Here is a 27,013-nt window from a genome sequence, read left to right as displayed (position 1 = left end):
TTTGCAATTGTAAATTCATGAGGTGAAGTCGATCAATCCCCAGCAGCCTGAGGCAAAACCAGAGAGGGTCTAGGATCAGCTCAGGAGGAGTTCTATAACGTCTTTCTTTGACGACCGCGGGTCAGTAGTGCGCATGATGACGATTTAAAAGGGAGAATGTCTGGACAGAGTCGTCCTGCTGTCGTCCGGCATCTAAGTAAGCTAAAATGCAAGCATGGTGCCTCGACTTCATGACCTGCCGTCCTGCAACAACAACAACCACTCTCTGCCCATTCAATGAGGCGGGATGAACACCGTGTCTGCGTTTATATGTGTTTCATTTCTCATATTCGATACCGTTCTTCATCTACAGCATCTCGACATCTGGTTTTGTTGGATAGCCTTTCCTCGTAGCTGTTTGTTCTCCAATCTCTGAGAATTCTTCTACAGCTGTTCCCCATCCGTTTTTCTGCATACAAGATATGCAGCTCGTCTCACATAATCGAGCTCTCGCTCCTCTACCACAAAATCCAATTCTCCGCCTTCCACGATGGCGTCTCCCAGCTCTTACCACGGCAACTCATATCCCTCTCTATGCCAAAACTTGCCCGTCTCCTCCAACGACTTCGACAAAAACACCCCCCACAACTTCATCGCCGCCTCCTCAGGCTCAACCGTCTCCGGTCCAGGTTGCGTATCAGGATTCAGCCCCGTCCTCACAATCCCCGGGTGCAACAAACTCACCACAACATTCTTCCCCTGCAACTCCACCGCCAAACTCTTCCCAAAACTGTTCACCGCAGCTTTCGAAGCTCGGTACGCATAGTTTCCTCCCGTGCTATTATCCCCCATGCTTCCGACTCGACTACTCACAATCCCGACTCGTGGGTTTGAGGATTCGAGGAGGTTTTTCAGGAGGGCTTGGGTTAGGAGGAGGGGGCCGAAGGCGTTGACTTCGAAGATTTTGGTTAGGGTTTCTTTGGTGATGGTTGTGAGTTCGTCGGTGCCTTGGCTGGCCATTATGCCGGCTACGTTCAGGAGCACGTCGACGGGCTTTCCGGCGAGTTGGGTTGCGAAGCCTGCGATTGATTCGGGTTGGGTTACGTCGAGACCTGGATGTTGTTAGTACGGTACGAGGTGACTGCTTTGTTGATGGTTGTGGGTTGCTTACGGTGGAGTCTGCATTGGAGACCTTGTAGCTTCTCGCCCACGTTTATGTCGGCGGCCTGGATACGTGATCAGCTCTTATGTCTTCGGTCGTGTCGAGGAAGGGGTAGATCGTACATGCACTTCATAGCCCTGCCTTGATGTCAGTCTCCGTTGTTGGTATTGATGCTGCTTGTGGCTCGTACTTCGCTGATGAGAATGTTGGCAAACGCGTGGCCAATGCCACTGTTCGCGCCTGTCACGACTGCTACTGGCATTATATTATATGTCGTCTGAGCAGTGAAGCTAGATGTCGTTGTTACAAGAACATAGATCTGCTTACATGCGCGCATCTACCGTGCTCTCGCAATGCGGGAGATCCATACTACGTCACACGAATTGAGATGCACGTGCAAGATGGAGGCTCTTCTTCAGCTCAACGACTACACTTACACCAAATGTTCCTGAACTGGCGAGCGTATGCACACAGTGATCGACCGGATAGAAACACCCAATTCGTATGTACCGAGCAATGCTGAAGATACCGGTATCGCTCTCGGTGATGCTGTCTCATATTTTCTTACAACCTGCTCTCCAGGGAATGACCGACCTCGATCTCGGCGCTTTCCAACTCTTCTTCAAGCGCGAGATCTCGGATCTGAAAGTCAGTCCTTGGAGTCAAAATCGAGGCTGAAGAAAGAAGCAGGGGAGTCCTATGCAGCAAAGTGGCCGATCACGAGTGCCTTGCAGTTAAATGAACGTCTTCCGCGGAAAAGTGCTATCGTGAGGCTGCATTCATTTGCAATGACGATATCGCGAATGCGTTCAGCAATAAAGACAGGCATCTGCTGCGCAACGGATATATGGCAGTCGGATGAAACAATCTGAACATGATATGAGCGAGTGACTCCGAGGATTTCAGCCAATGATGGTAAGTTTTGCAAAACACCCGTCCACATTATATCCCAAGGCGACTACTTGTGGATGAACAAGGCCAACATTGCCCGCTCCAATACCGGCTGTCCATGTAGCGTCTCGGCAGTCATATCAGTGACTCACGAAACTCTCGGTTGCTAAGAACGGCAACAAGGCTCGTGAGTCTGCACCAGTATCGTCTTTTGGACCGTGTCGATACATCACCACAGCTCCCCACGCTTGAACAAGACGGCCATGTGAACCTGAGCGTAGCGCGGCACTGGAAAATTCGCATGTGAAGGATACAGAAGATCTCTGCGGAGAAGCCTGTAAACAACCATGGGCTCTTGCTCTATAGAGATGGCAGGTGCCACCTGTCACAGGTGCCACCTGTCAAATCACCTATGAGCCACCTATATAAGTAGACTTAGACACAGACATCACCTACCACGACTTATGCCCTATACGCGTGACCTGTATAAATCTCCCTTTCTAGTAACCGACGCAGGGCGACTCTTAGTTAGAAATCGATAGGTAATCCCTATTATAAGCGCGACACCGAAGTACGCTAGGATTGCGACCTACTTAGTACAAAGTAGGACCTAGTAGGAAACGGATAGGTAATACCTATAATTGTCGGCGGCAGTAACGGACCTATATTCGAGACGACAAAGGCACTCTAGATAGCTAGTAGAGGAAACGCCTAGAGACTATCGCTAGTACTACTTAAGGGAGTAAAAACCCCTCTATCTAAGACCTCCCGGAGTAAAGCTACAATTGCCTTATGCCTTACTAGATTCCGGCTATTATAAGCCTTAGAGGAAACCTTAGAGAAAGGAGATATCTTAATATATTAGAGAGAGAGAATTCCGGCGGCTTTAATAGCGCTAGGTTTACCTATCGGTTTACCTATCTAATTACCTATAGACTACCTATTAGAAGCTACCTAGATTTAGTGCCTAAGGCAACGTCTACAATCTATATAGGCAGGTAACACTAATTAGCGATTACGCTTTATACGGAAGGAAGTTAGGAGAAGATCTCGCCGGTAGTAGGTGCCTATAACCTATGTTTATACCTATATCCTCCCTTAATAGGTATAACCTAGCCTAGGCAAGACCTTAGTAGCGGAGAGAAACTAGCGTTGCAATATATACGACTTTCGAGACTACCGTTCTAAGGAAAAATCGAAAACTTACTTCCCTACCGTTTATAGACTATACTACTTACCTATATAACGATTGTAGTAGCTATTCAGTTATAGGTGTTATCTAGTCGATAACTAGATTACCTCCCGAGCCTACAACTCTACCGAGCGCTTAATTTTCGACGCCCCTAAATATAGTTAACTTATACGAAGAGCTCTCTAGGAGCGGGATTGATCCTAATCTGTCTCCCCTAAGTTTATACCTAGCTACTTTGATTCCATTACCGCAATAATAGGCCGACTACGCTAGCCGAAGGGAGAGATACCGCTAGCTTCTCGGCCCTGAAACTTTCTAGCTAATTCTAGACAGTTAGGTAAATCTAGACCGTTCTACCGCAAAGATAACGGGAACTTAGGATAGCCTATCCTATACCCTGTTCCTAAGAGATAGCACCTAGAGTGCCTCCCGCTAGCTAAGACGCTAGGAATTTATTATACTACAAAAATTTGCTAATAAAGGAAGAGTGCCCCCTAAGCATTACCTAACTACTATCGATATCTACCTCGAGAGTAAGGCATCGGTTTAGGCTAACAAGAATGCCCTAGTTAAGAAATTGTTAGCCCCTAGCTTCGTAAAGACGGCAAAGGATAAGGATATCGCTATATTTAAGAGGCTCTTCCTAGATCATTTCACTAAAGCTAATACGGAAGATATCCCTAATACTATTCTACAAATCTAAGAGCTAGAGTAGGAAGCGGGAGAGTCCCTAGTAACGTACTATAGGCGAGCTAGTAACCTGCTAGTTACCGCTAGCGGTATAGACCGTACGACCGACCGAGAGATAGAGCCTACTATATAGAGCCTGCTTATCCTAACGGTAGATTCCTTCTTAAAGGGGATTAGAGAGAATCCTTTACTAATATTACGGAGCCTTAAATATATATCGTCTACTACGAAGTTATTAAAGGGTGCTCTTAAGTACGCTAAAGCTACTAGGAGAAGGTTAAGAATTAAGGATAAGGCTAAAGAGAGGATGCGGAACAAGAAGCGTATTAAACTAGTAGATAAGTTAATGCCTATTATAACTAGAGACAAGAACGATGGCCTGCGGTTGCTAGTATCTAAGTAGCACTTGTTAACCTAGTTTCGGGAACTCTTATAGAAGGAGGTAGACCCCCTAGATAAATTCAAGCCAAAGTCGGTAGAGGTAGCAGTCCGAGCGACTAGTAAAATAACGGTAGATAAGCTAGAACAGCTAGCAAATAGGCTAGGCCTTACCCTGCACCTAAAAGATCCTCGCGCTAATAACCGCTCTAGCCGGAATCTACTATCGGGCGCCCGAACAAATGCGATAGCAGGTATCTTAGAGCCAACTCGAGCCGTAGCTATACTAGCCCCTTCCCTAGCACCCCGCCGAGAAGCTAATCTAACGTTCGACCTAAAGCAATCCTCTAATAAGTTTGTAAATAGCAGCCGCTAGTATAACCGGAGAGATAGATTGTTATACATTGCCTATAGACACCTAGGATATCGGCTAGAGAAAGGACTACCGTACCTAAATAGATATAGAAAGCTTTCCTATAACGAGTAGCAAGCCCTAAAGGAAATTGTGTTTAAGGATCGTAGTCCTCTAAATAAGCAACGGCTAGCACCTGCGAGCGGAGCTAACAACGTTACCCTAGGCTCTCGCTTAGCTAGAGTCGAAGAGATTACGGAAGATAGTAATAATAGCCTATATGCCCTATACCTACTAACGCCTGCCTCTAAGGGCGACTACTACCTATCCGGGCACTTTAGCGCAGTATATATAGAAGAAGCCGATAGAACGATGTCGTGCCTAGATATAATCTCGATATTAGGAGCTGTAAGTAAAGAGGACGAGCCGTCCTTAGAGAAGTAGGTAATACCTACGATTAGGTCGGATACTAGGAATAACAACCGTATCAACCCTCTATAGCCTCCCGAGAGGGTCCGGAAGCCTATACAAATCTAGGATTTTCTTAATTACGATAAGGATATACTAGACGCTAGGCTACTACTACCTACCGGGTTTGTCCCGCCGTACTAGAGTGCCCTATAGAAGGCGAAGCGTAAGTCAAAGAAGGACCTTACGAAGATCTAGGCATATCTTGATTAGGATAAACCCCTTGCCGCTATCGAGTTGTAGAAGAAAGCCTAAATAACCGTCAACCCCTTAGAACTGCTATAATAGTCGCTAGCATTCCGTAATGCTACGTCTATGCTTATAAAACCGCCGCGAAAAGAGAGACGCTATAAGAAACAGGACCGGCCGTTAGAGCCGACCGCACCTATAACAGTATAGGTAAACAAGGCATCGGTACAACCTAATACTAGCGAGATAGACCGACGGGAAGTCGAGAGCAATATAAGGAATTTTCTTAGTAAAGATAGCAAATCCTTCTCTATAGAAGCGAAGGTCCGGAAGGTCGACGGAGAAGGAGAGATTACTATCCCGTATAAGTTCACGTATACAGACTAAGGCTTAGACCTTAACGTCGTCTATCCTATCCTAGTAAGGAAACTCTACTTAGAATTAAAGGACCTTAAGGCGGTAGACTATCGACGACTATAGATAACGGTTACGAGCGGGACCTCGGTAGAGCTTATATACTTTACTGTCTTTAATATATGTATAGAAGGTCTATCTAGAAGAATCTAGGCCGTTATTGCACCTAAGCCCGACGCTAGCTAAGAGGTATACCGGCGGAATATACTAGCCCTATTGTTAGGGTTGCCTTAGCTCTACTCTATAAAGGCTAACTTCAATATCTTTAGGGGGCACCTAAAGATTAGCGATCGGAAGCGTAGAGAGCAGAGGGTAACCCTTACTAGACCTACCTTAGAGTAGGTAGTTGTATAGCGTTAGTAGATTCCGGAGATACACATTCTAGAGGTAACGAAGGACCTCGATATATCGGATAGTAACTCTAAGGTTTCTAGCTCGGAGGAGGACTCCTCGGACTTATCGGGGTATAAATCTTATACTAAGAGCGTCGCTACAGATCCTAGATCGGGCCGCGCGAGTCCGGCTAAGAAGAAACGTACACATATTACCTTTGTCTAGGATCTGCCGGGCAAGGAAAATAGACAAGGGGATTTTTAAAAGGTCCTAAGTAGGACCTAAAAGGGCTTACGACTCGGGTGAAGATGAAATTACCTAACGCCGAATTACCTATAAAATTACCTATCGCAATAACATTACCTATTACAATATAGGTGCCACCTATACAAGATAGCGGGGAACCGGTAGGAAGCCCTCCGGCTACTTTAAACCAATTTCCGGACGATGTACTTATAGCTGCGAGCAATTATTATAGTAGGTATTTCTAGTAGACTAACCCTGCCAACTATCGGCAGCAGGCAGCCTACCGATATAGAACACGATTTTATTACATCCGATACCCGAGGCTAGATCCGGAATCTATTTATGCCTTCTATAGCGTATCGGCTAAGCGTTAAGGGTTAGCACGATAGCCTTTTCCTATAAACAGGAGAGTTATAAGGCGAGATATCTCTAAGGTACTAAGTAAGGAAAACCTGTATACCTAGGCTAGATAGGAAGGATTCTAACTCGGAGATATAATACTAGATGAACACTAGGAGCTAGAGGTTCTTAAGGTACTTTAGGTATATGCGGATGTCTTTGCGACCGAGCTAAAGCAGATTCCTCCTACCCGCCTTATTAAGCATCGTATTCGCCTAAAGGAGGGTTCTATCGTATATTCTACAAAGCAGAGACGCCTCTTAGGATATAAGGAATAGTAGCTACGGCGGATTATCTAGGAAGGAATCGATGCTAGGATGTACGAGCGTACTACTAGTGCGAATAGTCGGATTTCGCTATAGAATGCTACTCCTATGTTAGTGCTAAAGAAGGGGCAGGAATAGCCCCGTCTTACCTTCAATTACTATTACGTTTTCGAAGAAGGCTATAGGAACTATATAGAACTTATTAACAGAGTCTATAAGTTCCTATCCGATCTATCGCATAAGGTATTTTGCCAATTTAATATTAAGTATGCATACTAGTTAGTTCCGGTTTATCTAGACGACCGACATATCCTAGCATTTACTATTCCCGGATTGGGACAGTTCTAGCCTAGAGAATGCCTTAGGATGCAGGTCCTCCTCGTTTACGATAACGGAGCTTATAAGCATTATACTAGGGCCGATTCCGGAGCCCAATCCGGAGCTAGCATTACGCTATAGTTTTAGAGAATCCGATAAGGAGAAGGCTATCGCCTATATAGATAATTGTTTTACGGCACACTAAGGAGCGAATAATATAGAGGCTTTTGTATTATTATTTAGCTACCTCCGCGACTATGTTCTGCCGCGCCTGCTCTAGGCTAAGCTAAAGCTAGCACCTGCGAAGCTCTACCTATTCTACCGGAAGGTAAAGGCCTTAGGTTAGGTAATTACCGCCGGAGGCGCGGTAACAATCAATAACGCCCGTATCTAGCGGATTCGCGAGTAGCCTATCCCGACAGATGTATTAGCGGTTAGAGCATTCCTAGGGACTGTAGGTACTATACGTAAATAGGTACTTAATTTCTCTAATATCGCGCTCCCCCTTACGAGCCTAACTAGAAAGAAAGACTAGACATAGGGGCTAGTGTAGGACCTGTCCTTCCGGTTATTAAAGAAGCTATGTATTACGAAGGTATAGATGTTTAGCAGGATACCTAATAAGTCTATAAGGATATACTCGGACGCGTCGGGCACTAAAGCTAGCTATTACATCTCTTAGATCTAAGATAGAGAAGAGAGGCCGATATAGTATAACTCCTTCTAGTTTAACAAGACCGAGCGAAATTATAACACGTATAAGCGTAAGCTCCTAGCTATTTTCCGCTTCGCGATAAAGTTTAAGCATATACTAGATATAGTAGAAACATCGGTCATCCTAACAGATTAGAAGCTACTAGCAGGATTCCTAAATGCGGATACACACGAGGACATATTCTTTAGATAGGTCTAGAAACTTCGGATGCTTAACGTCCGTATTAAATAGATTAAGGGCAAACGCAACGCTACGGCGGATAGCTTATCGCGCACAATCTTTGAATCTAATTGCCCGGAGACTCTACTAGTAAAAGATCTAGCGAAACAGGTAGAGGAGTATGCCTATAATAATAAATAGTTCTAGAAATTAGGGAAAGGCGGATATTAGGACACGCTTAGACGGTTGAGCTCGAAGATAGCGAAGTCGTACGCGGCTTATAGCATGCGTTCTACGTATAATAAGTTAGGCTTAGATAAAGGTCTAGTAGGCTAGACCTCTTTTTCGGCATAGGTAGAAGGGTAGGTAATGCTAAACTCCTCTATCCGGGATTGCGTATAGTACAAAGACATCTACTACTACTACCGCACCTTCGAATTGCTATTCCTAGACTTATTAAAGAGGGCCGCGTTTAAGAGGGAAGCGACGCATTACCGATATAATAAGAAATATAGTAGGTTGCTTTATCGTAGCTCTAGAAAGGCGCTATAGACCGTCTGCCTTCTACCCTCTAAGACCGGTATAATCTTGTAAGGTGTGCATAATGAACAAGGACACTTCGCATCGAAAATCGTCTTAGACAAACTCCGGAAGAAGTTTTACTAGCCTAACATAGCGTCCGATATACGAGCTTATATCTAAGGATGCATCTAATACGCAAGGTATACAAACAGAAGCCGAAGCTAGCCGTAAATGCTAGTAGAGGTCCTCGGGCCTTAGAAGCTATTTAGGATAGACTGGATTAGCCCCTTACCGCCGTCTATAAGAGGGAACAGATATATCCTATATCTTATCGACTACTTTAACAGGTTTTCCTTCGCGAAGGCGGCTCTTACTTACAAACCCGGCGATACTATAGGTGCATTAAAGAGCTACCTAAAACGACTTCCGGCGATAGCAGCAATCTTCTACGACCCTAGTAAGCATTATATTGCCTAAGAGGTAAAGGATTTCTGCTTATAGTAAGGTATATATATTACCTTCGCCCTAATAGGTATATTAAGGGCCGTAGGAATAATTAAGAAGGCAAATAATCTCCTATAAAGGGCCTTAATAAAGTCGGCATCGCTATACCTAGTATCTGCTAGTAGGGAGTACTCTGCCGACTAGCGGGATTAGGATTTGCGCCTACAACCGGTAGTAAAGAATATCAATGCGAGATACATCGATTATCTAGGGCATACTCCGTATAAGATAGCGTACGGAAGTACAGCGTCGAATATAGAACCGGTAGAATAGACTCTTCCGACCTAGCCTACCTAAGCGATTATAGAGTAGCTTAAAGGAGAATTTAATATTCTAGACGAGGACGACATAGCCGCGATCGCATTCTAGTATTTAGCAGATTAGTAAGAATTGAAAGACCTAGTTATTAAGAAGGATTACCTCCGGAGGGACCGCTAAAAGACTCGATATAATAAGGGGGTCTTAGGAGAAACCTTTTATCCTAGACAGGCAGTTTTCCTTAAAGACACCTCTAATAAAGGGAAGCGGAAGAAGCTAAGCCCGTCGTTTCGTAGTCCCTTTGTTGTAATAGGGTATAGAGGTAAGCACTAAAGGTTATACACTCTAAGATAGCTTAACGGCAAGGCGATTTCTAGCTACTTCTACGGGGACTATCTGCGACTATTCAAACCTCGATAGGGATATCTTATTCCCCCTAAGGAAGTACAAATACCGGAATATCAGCTTATTAGGGCAGCCCGTTAGCGGCCAATTCCTAAGGCACCTGCGCTTTGCGCATAGGTAGCCGATAGGTAACGCATAGGTAAATAGGCCATTTATAGAGTATAAGGTAATTAAGAAATAGGTTACTTCAATGCTCGGCGTTGATTAGCCTACTATTGTTGTTGTTGTTACTATGCGGTTACGTTACTAACCGCAAGCGTAACGAGTTGCGGCTTTACTAGCTAGCCGGATATAAAAAGTTTTCTACCGACTTCCTACCTACTAATACAGCTATATATATAGCATCGTAAGCACACTCTTAGTTAAGTATCTAACTATCTTATACCTTGCGCGCGCGCGCCCCTCCGTTTCGAATTACCTACGCGCGGCCTATTAGTCGACTAAGATATAGCGGCCCCTATTATTTCTAGTCTCGAGTCGGACCTAGGAGGTAGCGGCACTCCGTTACGTAGAGGATATCGCTACCTAAACCTCGAGGACCTCTTCCGAAATAGATATCTATATAATACGTACTATATTACCTTCGTTGCAGTCTTAAAGGATAGACAATACCTAGAAATACCGGAATTCCTCTCGCGCGATAATAGATAACCTATCGTAGTCGACAATCTCCGTATTCTACCTACTGTCCTCTACGAAGCGCTATATATTCATTTCGGCGCATGTTTCGAGGCGGCACGCTAGACTAAGGTGTCTGAGTTTTACAATACTATGCGCGTTTTCCTATAAGTCAAATATACACTATTAGCTACGGCAATAGTTTAGCTTAATAGTCGTTAGACAGTGTAGACGCTGCTAACCGGAGGGGTGAATTAGCTACCCGTACGCCTAAACTAGGACGCTAATATAGCAAACACTGCGCATTTATACTATTACAATAATCGTTCGCTCTTATAGATAGCACTTGTTTATAGTCCGATTAACCTAGTGCTTAGACAGGTTCAGTTCCGAGCGCGCTCGAGCAGGATTACTAACTGCCCTTAGAAGATAACCGGTATTATAGTAGAATAGGATAACTTCAATATAGGGGTAATAAGACGTATAGCCGCTTACGACACTCCTATCGCAATCTTATATTACCTACCCTCTGCTTTACCTGCACTAAAGAACGCCGATAATACCTAGCTACCCGTGCGTACAATGCCTTTTTAGCGCGCCCTAGCCTAGCTAACAGGACGAGAGCCTATAGGAACACGTCCGGTGTACCTAGCAGATAGAGGTAACACCGCGATAGGTAGACTAATAGGTAGTTTAGGAGAGCGAGGTAAGCGGATATAGATTACGCTCGCTAACTAGATAAGTATAGCTAGCCCCTTTCCGCCTAGTATAGGCAAGGATCCTAGCCTACGCTACTAGGCATATACGCGTACGCAACTACAGACCAACCCCTTCTACCTGCAATAGACCGCCCTTTAGAACAATAAGTTATATCTATAGGTAACCCCTACTATTAGCGTATTCTATAAGGCTAACGAGACTATACTTCGCGGCGAGTATATTAGCGTCTGTAACTAGCTACGCGAGCTCCTACGTAGCAGACTACCTCATTTTACTAAAGGCAGCGCAAATAACCTAGTTAGCGTTCTAATAGCAGGCTTCCCGGCATAGGCTTAGAAGAATAAATCAAATAATCAAATCCGTACTAAGAGCATTTAGGGTACCTACGTCTCTCGGCTCTCCTTCTAGTTAAGTAAGGAGGAGCGGCACGCCCTTCGTAAGCGGGTAGATTAGCGTCGCAAGGCTTATACGAATGCATTCGAGAAGGGTGACTATTAGCTAGTTGCTTCCCTCGCCGAGACCTATAGTAAGCTATAGGTCTTCCGTAAAGAATCACACGTTTATTACCTTAACGAAGGACTCTCCTACGGTTAGAAGATGCCTCCCTTTCGGTTTAATAATTCACAGATAGGACCAAAGAAGCAGCAATACTACGTCGGCTAGTTAGAATACGAGCTAGATCCTGCCGCCGCTATCCCTAACTATCTAGAAGATTATTATACCGTGCTTTACTAGTCTATGTAGTACTATTAGAACTTCGCCGGAACAGTTAACGAACTATACGCTTATATACGGTACGCTAAACAGCTTGTTATCCTAAAGCCTAGAGGAGTAGACTATAGCTACGGATAGACTCCGACTATAGGAGAGTAGGTGCTAACTACCTATATAGACAATCTAGTAGCCGCTATCTTCCGCTTTATAAGCAATGCTGCTAACTCGTACCTCAACTTTACTACTTAGTATAACGCAAACGTACTATATATCGAGAACGTTCGAAAGCCGATTATCCGCTTCAATCTATATACTACCTTAACGGAACAATAGTAGTTCTTACACTGCTAGAATAGTTACCTACTTAGCAAGAACCAGCTACGCTACTCCTCTATAGGTACCGATGCTAACGATGTAGTCGACCTTACGGTAGAAAGCGACGAGGATATTAGACTAGTAGACGACTACCTACGTGCCCTTTAAGGATTTAATAGAGGCCTAGAGGAGACTAAGGCGGCTACGAACCTTAAGCATATAGCGCGCTATACTAACGAGCTACTACTACCGCTACCTAGTATAGGAGTGCTATTCAATTACGTCCGCCTTACTTCTACCCTAGCTAGAGATAAGGTAGTATAGAATCTACTACACTATTCTCCGCTAACTGTCCTAGAGTACCTACGAGACTAGTTGTTACCTTTGGGTTTTCCGGTAGACGACGCATTCCTAATTAAGGTGCTCCGGCATAGTATAGCCCTAATAAATGCTATTATCTTACAACACTGCCTAGCGCGATTTAATAGCGATACCTATACACTCTTGTTACTATCCTATCGGGCGGATATAGGCCTATTCTAATAGCCTATAGCTATAGAGGCCCGTATTATTGCGGCAAACCTAAATGCCACTTACCGTAGTACACTAATAACCGAGTACCTAGAGGAGAAGGAGCTAGGGGCTATAGACTATACGGAGATCGACTACCTTCTATAGAATATAGGGCGATTGAATGCATTCCGCTACCTAGCCTCGGCCCGCTACGACTTTACTAAGATCCTTCCTAACGGTATACAAGTTCCGCTGCTAGCGCGGCAGGTTATAGGCCTTATAGGGCTCCGCCTAAGCACGCCTATAGCAACACCTATTAGGCCTTTAGGGAACCGAGGACTTCTAACTACGCCGGTCTCTAATATACCTGCGAGCGCTAGCTCTCTAGGTACGTTTAGCGGAACTACTCGACGCGGAGGCCTATTCGATACCCTTACTAAGATCCGAAAGTATACTAACATTTCGAAGACTCTAGTGCCTGCTAACAAGACGTAGAATATCACCGACCCTCTAATAATAGAAGAAGTGCAGTAGCTTTTGCGCGTATATAATTAGGCGAAGGCAATTGATTAGCTTAGCGAGTTAGGGGCTATATATAACCTATAGGCAGCTAGAGATCTCCCCTAGGCAGAGGCGCTTCTAGGACAGCACGAGGACAACTAGCTAGTACTGTATAGCTTAGCAGTTGAATATAGAGGCCTAGAGGAGGCGGTAGATGTGCCTACTCTAACTAAGATCCTTGCTACTCGCAACCGAGGACTGCAGTCTATAGGTGCTCGAGCCGTTAGCGGACTAACGCCTAGTAAGATGCCTAAGAACAATAAGGGAACTCTACGTATAGCTAGCTCCGGAGGTAGATTAGGTTAACGTACCCTAGCTACCTAGACTGCCGACGATTACGTAAAGCGGTTGCTAACTTCGCCTGCTACTATATACACCTCTCGCAGCTCTACGCGAACTAGCAAACTATATAGCACGCCTACTAAGACATCCTACCCCGTGCGAAACGGCCCTCTAGTTAGCACCGCTAATCTAGCAAATACAGCCTTACTATATATATATAAAGCGTTCCGCTCCCTCGTGTAGAACGACCCTATACTAGTAGCCGCGCTAAACGAGAGTTTAGTAATCCAGAACTGCTTTAATAGGCTTGCCTTACTAGCTAACCAGAATCAGAGTGTTACCTACTAGGCAGAGGTTACGCGTATTAAGAACTATCTCGCTAGCTATATAGGACGTTTAGTAGACGATATTGGCTGTCTAGCTTATGCCTCCCGTCGCTAAGAACCTTATATACATCTTACTATTAGCATTATATAGGTAATCAAATCACCTATATAGGTAAAATCTAGGTCGAATCACCTATCGCTAACCTATATTATTAAGCCTACATATCAGCCTTATAGGACTTACCTAAGTCCCTTTCCCTTATCTATAGGTCGCTAGCCGACAGCTATACCCTATACTGTTAATAAAGCCCCTCGACAGGTGCTACCTAACTAGTGCTACCTAAAATGTAAATAGAGAAGGGCATACTAGTAAGAAAAGGAATAGTAGTTAGAGAGACTTAGACCTTAGGCATTTAGAGGAGTATGTTTGTAATAGGCTGTTAATTAGGGTAGTATAGGTACTACCTATTTCCGCCTAGTATAGAGATAGCAGGTGCTACCTGTTACAGGTGCTACCTGTTAAATCACCTATAAGCCACCTATATAAGTAGACTTAGACACAGACATTACCTACTACGACTTATGCCCTATACGCGTAACCTGTATAAATCTCCCTTTCTTCTATAGTCCTATATAGTAGCAGGCATTGTGACGGCGCTAGTAGCAGGCATTTAGTTTCATTAAAAGCTCGGAATTTACTAGTCTAGGATTAAGCTCGAAGGACTTCGGATAAGGTAGGAACCGTAGGATCCGCAGAGGTGCCGCACAAGTGCTAATTCTGCTCGAGTTGTGTTATGCCTCGAGACTAAACCGAGCCCTAGCTACCCGCCCGAGCCCTAGCATAACCCGGTGCTAGCACTATTGTAGAATCGGCTTTGTATAGAATTACGTGCCCTGTCTACCTAATACAGGCTATTTCCGTTCTTAGTTAGTATTATTAACGGGCGCGTAGCGCGTTACCTAGGAAGGAATTCTACTCGAATCTACTATATACCTAAAATTCGTATTCCTTCCCCCTTTTATAGTAGATTGCCTAGCAACTATCGAAAATAGCTAAATCTCTATTATACGAAGAGTTTCTCGATAATCTTATCGCTAGTAGCGTAGTAGAGGCAGCGGAAGTAGTAGAGGCAGCGGAGGCGGTAGAGGTAGCGAAGGTAGTAGTAGACGGTGTTATAGACGGTATTATAGATAGTATCGAAGGCGCGCTCTCGGCGGTAGACGAAGGCGCGCTCTTAGCGGTAGACGGTGTTAAAGGTATTAAAGGTATTAAAGGTATTAAAGGTAAAGAGGTCCGATTTGTCTTAGAGACGCGTATTCGAGGTCGCTATTACTTACTAAGCCTGCCTTACGAGCGTGTCGCTTTGTCTAATAATAGGTTAGTATCGCTACGACCTTAGAAGCACCTATTCTTACTAAAGGAGCGCTCTTATAGTCTAATACCGCGCGAGTCGTAGTTTCTATCTTATCGAGCTCTTAAGTCGTATGTCTATACCTTCGGAAAGGCGACTAGATACGAGTTTAAGTAGTATAAGCCGTAGAAGAATAAGAATAGTATTAAATATCGCTACCGCTAGGTATATAGTTACTTCGGCTTACTAGACAAGCGTACCTAGAAGGAAGTAATAAAGCGGAAGTTAACCTCGAAGAAGATAGGTTATAAATTCTACTTCTACGCTATTGCTATCGACCCGAGCTAGCCTAAAGGTTAATAGGTTATCCGGCATTCTACTAAAGAAGATTACTACTTCTATAACTATAAGAAGGACGATATCGTCGCTCTTGCTATATATAGGCGCCGCTCGAGATCTACGGAGTTCCTTAAACAACTAGAGCGCTTATAGTAGTCTTGTATACTAACCTCGAAGATTATAGCCTACTTCCGCGGCCGTAGTATTATTCTTAAGCCGAAGGACGTACGGAATGTCGTATAGGCTTGCAATATAGACGCTCGATAATAGATAAACTAGGCTTAGCGGATAGTTAGGTTATTAGACGAGAATAGCATATTTTACGACATTTACGAGAACCCCGAGAACAGTACTATTCGAAGTATAGTTACGCTCTACCCTAAGTCCCTCGAGGCCTTTAAGAATACGCTATATACCCTTATTATTAACACGACGTATTTAACTAATATCTATAACCTCGAGCTTCTAGATATTATCGCTACTAGACCGATAAATAACACTATTAAGCTCGGCGTTAGACTTATTCGACCGAAGCCTAATTAAGCCGATTTTACTACTTTGTTATAGTTACTGCGGAAGGGTCTTAAATAGGCTAGTTATCCGCTACCTCTCGTTATTGCTACTAATCGAGAAGTCGCCTTAATACTAGCGATTAAGGAGGTCTATCTAGGCTTATTAAATATCGTCTACGACTAGTATCTATAGTAAGATATATTAACTCGTGTCCGTAAGGAGCGTAGCGAATTTAGTTAGGTAAAGGGCACCGACGGCTCTTAGACTAATAGTCCTTAAACTAGCAAGTTTCTACGGTTGTTCGCTTATACTATCTATAGTCAAACTAAAGCCGAGTTTAACGAGAACGCTCTGTAAGAACCTAAGCAAGTGAAGTCTCCTGTCCTGCCTTAGCAAGCCTATATAACAATTATGTAATATTATTACGTATAGTACGATACAGCCGCGCTAGCAATAAGCTTGCTTAGCGTATACGCGTAATACTCGATTACTCGTACGGATATACTCGGTAGCCGGTACGGCAGATATGCTATCCGTACTAGGCCTAGTTAATAGTAGTCGCTCTGCCCTATTCTAAGAAAGGTACGGTTTAGTTCTACTATCTACTACTAAGATTAGTAGAGGGTGTTCTATACGTTGCTATATACCTATTTCCTTATAGTTCTAAACCGTCTACCCTTCGTAGCGGCCTATAGAACCCCGAAAGATAAACGTAAGCGATCCGAACGCGCCGGGCGCGGGAAACGCGCAGAATAATACATTAGGAGCGCCTATAGTATTAGAAAACGACGCGGCGATATAACAATACGAAGCCGAATATTAGGCGCGCCGAGAAGCGACCCGCCTACGGCTCGAACGATTTCTAGCTAAGTAAGAAGTGCTTAGGCTAGAAGTCTAGGCTTAAGAAGCTAAGCGAGAGAATGCGCGTCTTCGTACCCTTAGGGACGTAGGCGATACGCTAGCTCCGAGTAGCGGTACCGCCGGCGAGGGTCCTACGATAACCCTACCCCTAGGCGACAACGATAATAAGGACGAGGAAGAATTAGCTAACGAGTCGATTTAGAGGCCTAAATCTTAGAGAGCTAAATCTGTCTCGTATCGACTACCTCTTTCCGGAAGTGCGCTAAGCATAGCCCCTATGCCTAGTATAAGCTATATAGTCGCTAGTCTTGCGGCTATTAAGCCTCGCCTAAAGGAACCTAAGCCCTTTAAAGGCGATACGATTAAGGAGTCGAGGCGATTCCTTCGAGAACTTTCTATTACCTTTATACTATCCGGAGCTACCTATTATACGGACGAAAGCAAGGTACTTTATAGTATTATATACCTCGTAGGCGATACGTAGAAGCGATAGTATAATAAAAACAGCCTTAAGGACCTATAGAATTATACCTACTAGGACTTTAAAACCTTCTATCGGGACTGCGTCGGGGACCCTATAAACCGTATACTAGACGTAACCCTTAAGTATAAGGCAGCCCGTTAGCGTAAGGGACAGTTAGTCTAAAGCTTTGCCCTTAAGCTCGTAGTGCTCGAAGATTAACTTAGCGACTATAGCGAGGAGTATAGGATCCGCTATCTCCTTGTTAAACTCTAGCCGGCGATTCGTAGCGCGATTATTAAATACTATGCGGTGCTAACGACGCGTTACGAACTCGTAGAGCTTGCGACGCGTATCGAGACCCCTAATAAGCCGTCTAGCAAACGCAAGGATCGTAACTACGATAAAACCGGAGGTAGCAAAGGTAAGAAGCGTCGATCTAATAGTTAGGCCCGCAAGTAGCAGTTAAATCGCGACCGTAGTATAGGCGGAAAGTATACGAAGGGCGATAACTCGTAAGGCGGGTATAACATTAGCAAGGTCGAATATTATAGCTATCGCTAGAAAGGCTATTACAAGAACGCGTACCCGAACTGCTATCTCTAGAAAGACGATAACCCTACGGTACGTAAGGTAGCCGCTAACGCTAAAGAAAAGAAGAACGACTCGAAGGCTAAGGGAAAAGATAAGGTACCTCCTAAGAGCTAGGGATAGGTACGGAATCTCAACTAAGTAGCTTAGTAGTAGTAGTACCTACGGGACGCGTACGCGGAGCAATCGTTACGCTAGAAGGGGAAGTATCCGTCGAATACTTATTAGATAATGCTGCTAATATTAATGTAGTATCTCAAGAATTCGTTCTACGATACTAGCCTTAGCGGATTGTTAACGCCGTACTACCTAGTACCGACAGTTTCTAGGGCGACCGAGGATACTACTACGGAGCGCATTATCTACGCTTACGGATCGCCGACTCTATAGGCTAAGAACGCATTACTACCGGAGTATTCTATGCTTTCGAAATGCCCCTCCCTAATATTATTCTTAGTAGGCCTTAGAGGCGCGATTAAAAGGTAATCGTCGATAGCTCGATAGATGCCTAGACCTATAGGAACGAAGCCGTAGCGCGTTCGATACGCGTACGGGAACTATAGGAATTCTAGAAGGACATGCGTAACGCCCTATACGTATATACGATTAGCGTTCGCTAGCTCCGCGATATCGCTAAAGGTTCCTCCTTACTAGAAGAATTTAAAGACTTCGAAGACGTCTTTATAATAACGCCCGAAGCGAGACGCAAGCTCCCCGAAGATATAGAGCATACGATTAACCTAATCCCCGGAACGAAGCCGCTATATAAACCTCTCTACTATTCTTTAGGAAGAGAGCTTAGCGACCTTCGAAATTATCTAAGCTTAGCCTTAGAGAATAATTAGATCTAGCTTAGTATAAGCGAGGTAGGTACGCCGATCCTATTCGTACTAAAGAAGGATAGTAGTCTAAGACTCTACGTCGATTATAGGGGGCTAAACGAGATTACTATTAAAAATCGTTACCCCCTTCCTCTTATTAGCGAAACGCTTAATAGGCTTAAGGACGCCGAATAGTATACGTCCTTAGACCTTTAGGATGTATATTACCGCATCCGTATTAAGCGAGGTAACGAGTAGAAGACTACGTTCCGTACGCGGTACGGGCACTTCGAGTATAAGGTAATGCCTTTTAGGCTTACTAATACCCCTACTACGTTCTAAGGATATATTAATAGGGCATTAGCTAGCCTTATTAATATTTGCTATATCGTCTACCTTAACGATATTCTTATCTATAGCAAAACGCGAGAGGACTACGTACGAGACGTACGCGCTATCCTTACGCGGCTCCGGAAGTTCGCCTTATATATAAACAGAAAGAAATGTTCCTTCTAGAAGAAAGAAGTCGAATTCCTCGGGTTTATCGTTAGTACCGAAGGCGTATCGATAGATTAGCGCAGGGTAAACGCTATTACCGAGTAGCCTCGCCTATTAACGCTAAAGGAGGTTTAGTCCTTCCTTAGATTCTATAACTTCTATCGGAGGTTTATTCTAAATTACTCCCGAATCGTTATACCGCTAACCGCCCTATCGAAAGGTACCGTAAATAGCCGGAAGCTAGGGCAGGTCCCGTAGGGCGAAAGCGAGGAGCAAGCGTTCCGCTAGCTAAAGGCTGCCTTTAGCTCGGCCTCGATATTGCGATACTATAATCCTACGAAGCCCCTATATATCGAAACCGATACCTCTACGTTCGCCTTAGTAGGAATTATATTATAATAGAGCGAAGATAGGAATTAGCACCCTATTGCCTTCTAGTTACGAAAAATAGTCCTAGCCGAGACAAATTATAAGACCTATAACTAGGAGCTCCTAGCGGTTATCGAGTCCTTTAAGTATTAGCGCCCGTACCTCGACGGCGCTTAGTATACGACCCGCGTAGTTGTCGACTACGCTAATCTTAAAGGCTTTATAAAGATAAAGTAGCTCGTCGGAAGGCAGGCAAGATAGGCAACCTTCCTTATACCTTTTAACTTTACTATTAAACATCGGGCTAGTAAGCGAAACCTAGCCGATACGCCTTTACGACGTAGCGACTACGAGAGCGAGTCGCAGGCAGTAAATAACCTTCTCCCTATATTATAGTCGAAACTAGCTCTATAGTCGAATTTGCCCGAGGATATCGAGCCGATTATAAAACGCATCTCTATTATATATATAGGGATGCGAGACGCTAGTATAGCGCTAGCGGAACGCAAGAGTTTTATTAGCAGTCCCGTAAGAGTAGCGGCTACTATCGTTAGGAATAACGGGCCCTACTACGAGACGCCTAATATAATCCTTAGTTTCGTACGCACTCTATAATAGTTAGAGCAAGCGAGAGGAGGAGGCTTGTACGAGACAAGCTCACCGTCGGGTAGCTTAGCCTCGTTAAGTAGTTCTAACCTCCCGCCTAGCTATTCTCGTCGTAGTAACCTTATTTACTACGGCGATGCGCTATATGTCCCTAAGGACTACGTATTGCGTGCGTAGCTAATACGTATATACTACGACGACCCTTTAGCTAGACACTTTAGTATAGCTAAAACTATAGACCTAATACGCCGAAAGTACTTCTAGCCGAAGATAGCCGAGGATATTACGGCCTATGTCCGTACCTATAGAATTTGTTAATAGTCGAAGGCGAAGCGCTATCGCCTATATAGCGAGCTCGCTACGCTACCTATACTAACCCGACTATAGCAAGAATTGACGATAGACTTTATTACCGATCTCCCGCCGAGTAAGCTCGGTACCTACGTATATACTGCGATCCTTGTAATAGTCGACCGCTATACGAAGATAAGCCTCTTTATCCTAACGACGAAGAAGTATATAGTAGTAGAACTCGCGGATATCCTTTAAAGGGAGGTAATTAGGCGTTTTAGAGTGCTATTAGGCATTATTAGCGATCGTAGATCGCTTTTTACTAGCTAGTTTTAGAGCGACTTCTACTTCGAAGCGTATATAAAGCGTAGGCTTAGTATAGCCTTCTATCCTTAGACTAATAGGTAAACCGAACGCGCGAACTAGACCTTCGAGCAATACCTACGATACTATTGCTCCGAGAACTAGGATAATTAGGCTAAATTGTTGCCTTAGGCAGAGTTTGCCTATAATAATAGCGTTTATCCTACGTTGCGTATAAGCCCCTTTAGGATGCTCTACGGCTTTAATCCTAATTTAATGCTAAGCGCAAATAAGCTGCTAGCTCGGGACGAGCTAACTAAGGGAAGGGCACTAGTAGCTATCGACGCTATAGAGCGACTATAGAAAGCATATAAGACGCTTGCGGAACGCTAGTAGAAAGTAGTAGAATACTAGGCTAAGCAATACAATATACACTATACTACTAAGATATATAGTATAGGCGACTTAGTCTTGCTATCGACAAAGAACATTAGCTTAGATGTCCTAAAGAAGAAACTTAGCCCGAAGTATATAGAGCCTTTCTATATTATTAACGTAGTTAGAGCGTAGGCGTACCGCCTAGTACTGCCGTTAAGCACGAAGATCTATAATGTTTTCTATATTTCCCTCCTTAAGCCTTAGTATAGGCGCGATAGCGAGGAGCATAAGGTAAGTATGCCTGTCGCTAAAGGCGATAAGTAGTAGGTAGAAACAATCGTAGCAAAGAAGATAAAGAAGCGGAAGGCGTACTACCTTATTAAGTAGCGAGGTTAGCCTAAAGAATACAATACTTAGGAGCTAGCTATTTATATTAAAGATTCTATAGCGTTAGACGAGTTCGAAGCTTAAGCGAAGCGTAAGCGTAGGCAGTAATTAAAACAAAAGAAAATGAAACTTAAGAAAAAATAGTAGATACGTGCTTGTTTCGCTACTAAAAAAGGCCTATTAGCCTAATATATATAAAGAAAGCGCCGCGTAGGCATAGCGACGGCGGGCCGCCTACTCTACTTATCCTTAGACTCCTCCTCGGACTCCTCCTACTCGATGCCTATAGCGGCATCGATAGCGGCGACGGCGTTAGCGCCGACGCGCTAAGCGAGGTTCTAGTGCAGTTAGTATACGAAGCGTAAGTAAAACGAGGCTATAGGAAAAACTATACCTAACGACTAATCTCTACTAAACTAGCTAGGTTAGTACCGATGTTCTCGAGGGCACTAAGTAGATTAATATCTATAAGGGACCCGCTAGCGGCCCCCTTACGGGCTAGGGCTTTGCCGCCTAGGGTTACCTTATTCTTATTAATATAAAAGGCATCGAGTATAGATAAAATAACTAATAACGAGGTTAGTATACGAAGCGCAAGCGGAGCGTATAAGAAACCTACGAGCGACGACGGCGTCTAAATTAGCCTAGAGTGCCTCTAAGGCCTCGTTAGACTCCTCGGGGGAGTCGTAGCTATCTAGATCGTAAAGGTCGCACGTAGCGCGCGCGGCGCGGATACGAGCTAGTAGCGACACTAGCGCGCGTACCGTAATAGGCGTATAGGTATAGTAGCTACTACGGTAGCGATCGCAGTTACGCTTAGTAGTAGGGTCTATATTGCTACCTATATAGAGCTTAGATAGGTTATCTAAAGCGAGTTAGTTACGAAGCGCGTATACGTAGCAAGGGGCGAGAAAACGTACTATTAGCCGTTATATACCTAAAGCAACGAGTATAGCCCTCTAGGACTTTTAGGGGGCGCTAGGCAGGCGTAGTAGGTATCGAGGGCGGAGCGCCTACGGCGCGCTTGCCCGAGGTACGCGAAGGAGTAGCTATACTAGTAATGTTTTTTTTAGATAGATATTTAAAAAAGAAAAATCTTTAAGTAATGCTAGGGGGGTATAGGAGGGGAGTAGGCGGGGGGTAGGCGGGTAGTATTCGGAGCGCTTAGAAAAAGAAGAAGTCTTTAAGCGGGCTTCGAATGCTTTAAATACTCGCCTCGCTTTCGGATAGCTTACGTTCTCGCGTAGCTACCGCGTTCTTAGAAATTTAGGCAACTTCTAGTTAGTACTAGAAGCAGCTACGCTTTAAATCTATAAATAAATAAGCAACTACGAAGCAGATCGTAACGTACCTAGCAACTATAGCGCAGTAACAGATACGTATAAGATACGCATATATAGCGTAGAGTATAAGAAATAGTATAATTTACTATATTGCCCTATAGCTAGGACAGCTATACCGAGGGAAGGAGATAATTATAAGAACCTAAGCAAGTAAAGTCTCCTATCCTGCCTTAGCAAGCCTATATAACAATTATATAATGTTATTACGTACAGTACGATACAGCCGCGCTAGCGATAAGCTTGCTTAGCGTATACGCGTAATACTCGATTACTCGTACGGACATGCTCGGTAGCCGGCACGGCAGATATGCTATCCGTACTAGGCCTAGTTAATAGTAGTCGCTCTGCCCTGTTCTAAGAAAGGCACGGTTTAGTTCTACTATCTACTACTAATATTAGTAGAGGGTGTTCTATACGTTACTATATACCTATTTCCTTATACGCTCGGAAACTAGACAACGTCTATCCTATGTTTAAGGCCTATCTTAATAACAACTAGTAGTGCTATAAGACTTATATTGTCGACTACTAGACTAACGAAGTTCTATACTTTAGCTGTAAAACAACCTTGCGAGTTAAAGCTACGTATAGACGTATTAAAGTCTAGCTTAACTATAGTAGCTACTACGATATCTTTACCTTATTTAAGAGCCTTCTTAACTAGTAGAATAAAGGGCATAATCGCCGTCGTATCCGCCTTACTAAGAACCTAAAGAGGTGTAATAAAGCACTTACTAGACTATTTTAGGCGAGCGTTTCTCGAGTTATAAGCGATTACTGCTTTCTCGAGGTTAAGGATCTATACTAACGTACTAACGACCTTCTACGGACTATAACTAACGATAACGGCAACGAGATTAAGCACTCGGCGTACTCGTGCCTCTACTTATAATGCCGCTATAACGACTACCTTCGCAAGACGTATAGTTATTCTTATAAATACGATATTATAAAGCTTCTCGAAACAGGTAGAAGCCGCGCTATGTGTTACGGATCTAATTAGTTAGAGTCCTTATATAATCTTAGAGCGACGCTAAGACTAGTAGGCTAAGCTGTCGCTCTATCTTACTAGGAGCGATAGGAGCAGTCGAGAGCGACAGCGTCGCTTACGTCGCTTACGACTACAGACAAGATATCTCCTTTATATTTAGGAACGCCGGAATGCCCTTATAGCTCGAGGCGTTTAACTTATATTACCTACTTACTAATTGGAATTACCTTTATACTAATTATTCTGTCTCTGCCTCCCGCTTATATTAGCCTCTCTAAAGAAGCCTCGGCTTACACGTAATAAGAAGTTACTTAACGATCTGTCGCGAGTAACCGTAACACTTTAAACGCCCTTAGGATAAGTGCCTTATTACAAGTCGGAAGGGGAACTCCCGCCCCTAGCGAGATAGGCAGTACTCGACGTACTACCTCTAGTACTAGCAATATACTAGGAACCTATACCGGAAACGATTCTCTTAAGATCGGAAAGCTAGACTTTTATTACGGCGACCGAGACAAGTTCGATACCTAGGTTAGCTAGATAGATATGTATTTTATATTTAACTAGGTTTAAGATAACTTAAAGCTAGTCTTCGTAACGACGTTTATACGAGGCAGGGCTTAGCATTAGGTTAAACTATTTCTTAGGACCTATCTAGATAGTAACGGGACCGACAATTCGGATAGAATCTTCGCAAGCTACGAAAATCTTAAGCGTGCGATAAAGAAGGTCTTTAGATCTTCTAACAAAGTTGCTACCGCAGTTAGGGTTATCTAACACTTAACTTAGAAGGGGTTATATGCCGATTACGCCGCCAAATTTTAGGAATACGCCTAACTTACGGATTAGGACGACGAAGCTCTTATAACAATGTATCGGCGAGGTCTTAAGGATAATGTTAAAGACGAGCTTATACGCGATAGTAGAAAAATAGATAATATAGGAATATTAGTTAAGGTTACGATCGATCTCGACGATAGGCTCTACGAACGAGCTTTAGAACGACGTTACGATTCTAAGACTTCTAGAAAAGCTAGTTATACTCCTAGATATAATAATAGACGAAACTATAGTACCTACGATAAACTAAAGAGAAACAACTACTACGGTACGCAACTAATAGAGCTAGACGCTACCTAGAAGGGTCGAGCAATTAAAGGAAGAAAAGGCAAGAGTTCGCCTAAGAAAGTAGGAAGATTAACTTACTATACGTATAGCAAGGAAGGCTATATAGTACGGAACTGCTACGGCAAGAATATAGTACGACGCGAACAGTTTAATATAATATAACAAAAGGACTTAGGCAGAGAAGGCTACCGAATAGTAGTAGAGCTATACTCTATTAATAACGCGCCGAGGACCTACGTAGAGGTCGTAAAGAAAGAGCTACGATAAATCTATATAATAGTACGACGATAAGAACCTATATATAGAACCCTTTACTAGAGATTCTATTACGACGACTAATACTAAATTCATTATTCTACTAAAGTAGAAGTAGGATTCTTCCCTTAGATTAGGCGACTCGTACGAGAAGATACGAAATCCTAGTTAGAAGAAGAAACGATTAATAAATCTTGCTTAGATGCCGACGATAAAGAAAACCGAGATCCGGAAGCTTTATTCCCTCCTAGGGAGGAGTTAGGAGCTATCCTAGAAGTACTAGAGTCCCCTTAGTAAGAGGAGGAATAGTAAGAAGATTTAGAAGGAAGTCTAGATACCGAGGAAGAAACTACGAATAAAGAAAGTAAAGACGAATTCGGGATTAACGACGATACGATCCTTACGTTTATAATAGATGCACCTATAGTAGCGCGAACAATCGCCTTATATCTAGTACGCAAATACGAGGAAATGTTTCTAAAGGTTAATAGATAACGGAAGGTCGATCCTATCTAATTTAATTATTTCTAGATAAGCTTACAGGCAAAATTCTAGAATTACCCTCGGATACCTATAGACTATACGTACTATAACTTCATTACGGAGCGAGTACCGATAGGAAGTATAATTACGCCCTATAGATACGTCCTACCCGACGAAAGGACGATTATTACTTAAGATATACATTAGACGGTCTAGCGATTAAATTAGCAATACCGAAAGGCTATAGTAGCGTAGGGACGGGATATATATAACGATACCCTCGAGGAAAAATTATATACCGAAGAAGCACGAACGGTAGGACTACGGATCCGTAACTAGTTAGAATAACGTTAGGCTACTAATTAGTCGGGAAACGGACTAACTCTCTAGATTAGAGCGTTCTAAGAGAGTTCCTTAATACCGAAAGCGCTTAAGTATTAACAGCAGTCTTCCGTATAAAAGTTATCGTTAATAGGTACCCGACGAGTGTATTAATAGATTCCGGAGCGAGCGGGAACTTTGCCTCCGAATTATTCGTTAAAAGCCGAGGGATCGTAACCTAAAGTAGAAGAGAAGGAGCGTATAAACTTATAGCAGTAGATAGGTTACCGCTACCTAGTATAGAACGAGAAACGATATCGTTACTACTAGCTATCTATAAGAACCTAAGCAAGTAAAGTCTCCTGTCCTGCCTTAGCAAGCCTATATAACAATTATGTAATGTTATTACGTGCAGTACGATGCAGCCGCGCTAGCGATAAGCTTGCTTAGCGCATACGCGTAATGCTCGATTACTCGTACGGATATACTCGGTAGCCGGTACGGCAGATATACTATCCGTACTAGGCCTAGTTAATAGTAGTCGCTCTGCCCTATTCTAAGAAAGGCACGGTTTAGTTCTACTATCTACTACTAAGATTAGTAGAGGGTGTTCTATACGTTGCTATATACCTATTTCCTTATAGTTCTAAACCGTCTACCCTTCGTAGCGGCCTATAGAACCCCGAAAGATAAACGCAAGCGATCCGAACGCGCCGGGCGCGGGAAACGCGTAGAATAATGTATTAGGAGCGCCTATAGTATTAGAAAACGACGCAGCGACACAATAATACGAAGCCGAATATTAGGCGCGCCGAGAAGCGACCCGCCTACGGC

The 27,013-nt window shown here is 43.6% G+C and overlaps 2 protein-coding genes across 2 annotated transcripts; one reads left to right on the top strand and one right to left on the bottom strand.

Moving 5' to 3' along the window:
• Positions 1-307: 307 nt before the first annotated feature.
• On the bottom strand, positions 308-1,529 carry MYCFIDRAFT_180953 (uncharacterized protein). Its single transcript, XM_007922702.1, has 4 exons — positions 1,332-1,529; positions 1,264-1,278; positions 1,151-1,205; positions 308-1,091 (listed from the first exon to the last, which is right to left on the bottom strand). Exons 1-4 carry the CDS (start codon positions 1,401-1,403, stop codon positions 547-549), a joined length of 687 nt encoding a protein of 228 aa, XP_007920893.1. The 5' UTR covers positions 1,404-1,529; the 3' UTR covers positions 308-546.
• Positions 1,530-2,109: 580 nt separating this feature from the next.
• On the top strand, positions 2,110-10,589 carry MYCFIDRAFT_169288 (uncharacterized protein; the record flags this gene model as incomplete). Its single annotated transcript, XM_007922701.1, has 6 exons — positions 2,110-2,194; positions 2,225-2,297; positions 2,342-2,369; positions 2,399-2,423; positions 2,450-2,509; positions 10,573-10,589. 6 exons carry the CDS (start codon positions 2,110-2,112, stop codon positions 10,587-10,589), a joined length of 288 nt encoding a protein of 95 aa, XP_007920892.1.
• Positions 10,590-27,013: the final 16,424 nt, after the last annotated feature.

This window comes from Pseudocercospora fijiensis (assembly GCF_000340215.1).
Source record: "Pseudocercospora fijiensis CIRAD86 unplaced genomic scaffold MYCFIscaffold_1, whole genome shotgun sequence".
Classification (NCBI taxonomy): Eukaryota; Fungi; Ascomycota; class Dothideomycetes; order Mycosphaerellales; family Mycosphaerellaceae; genus Pseudocercospora; species Pseudocercospora fijiensis.
The sequence above is the reverse complement of the archived record's forward strand: the minus strand, read 5'-3'. Positions and strand labels throughout refer to the sequence as shown.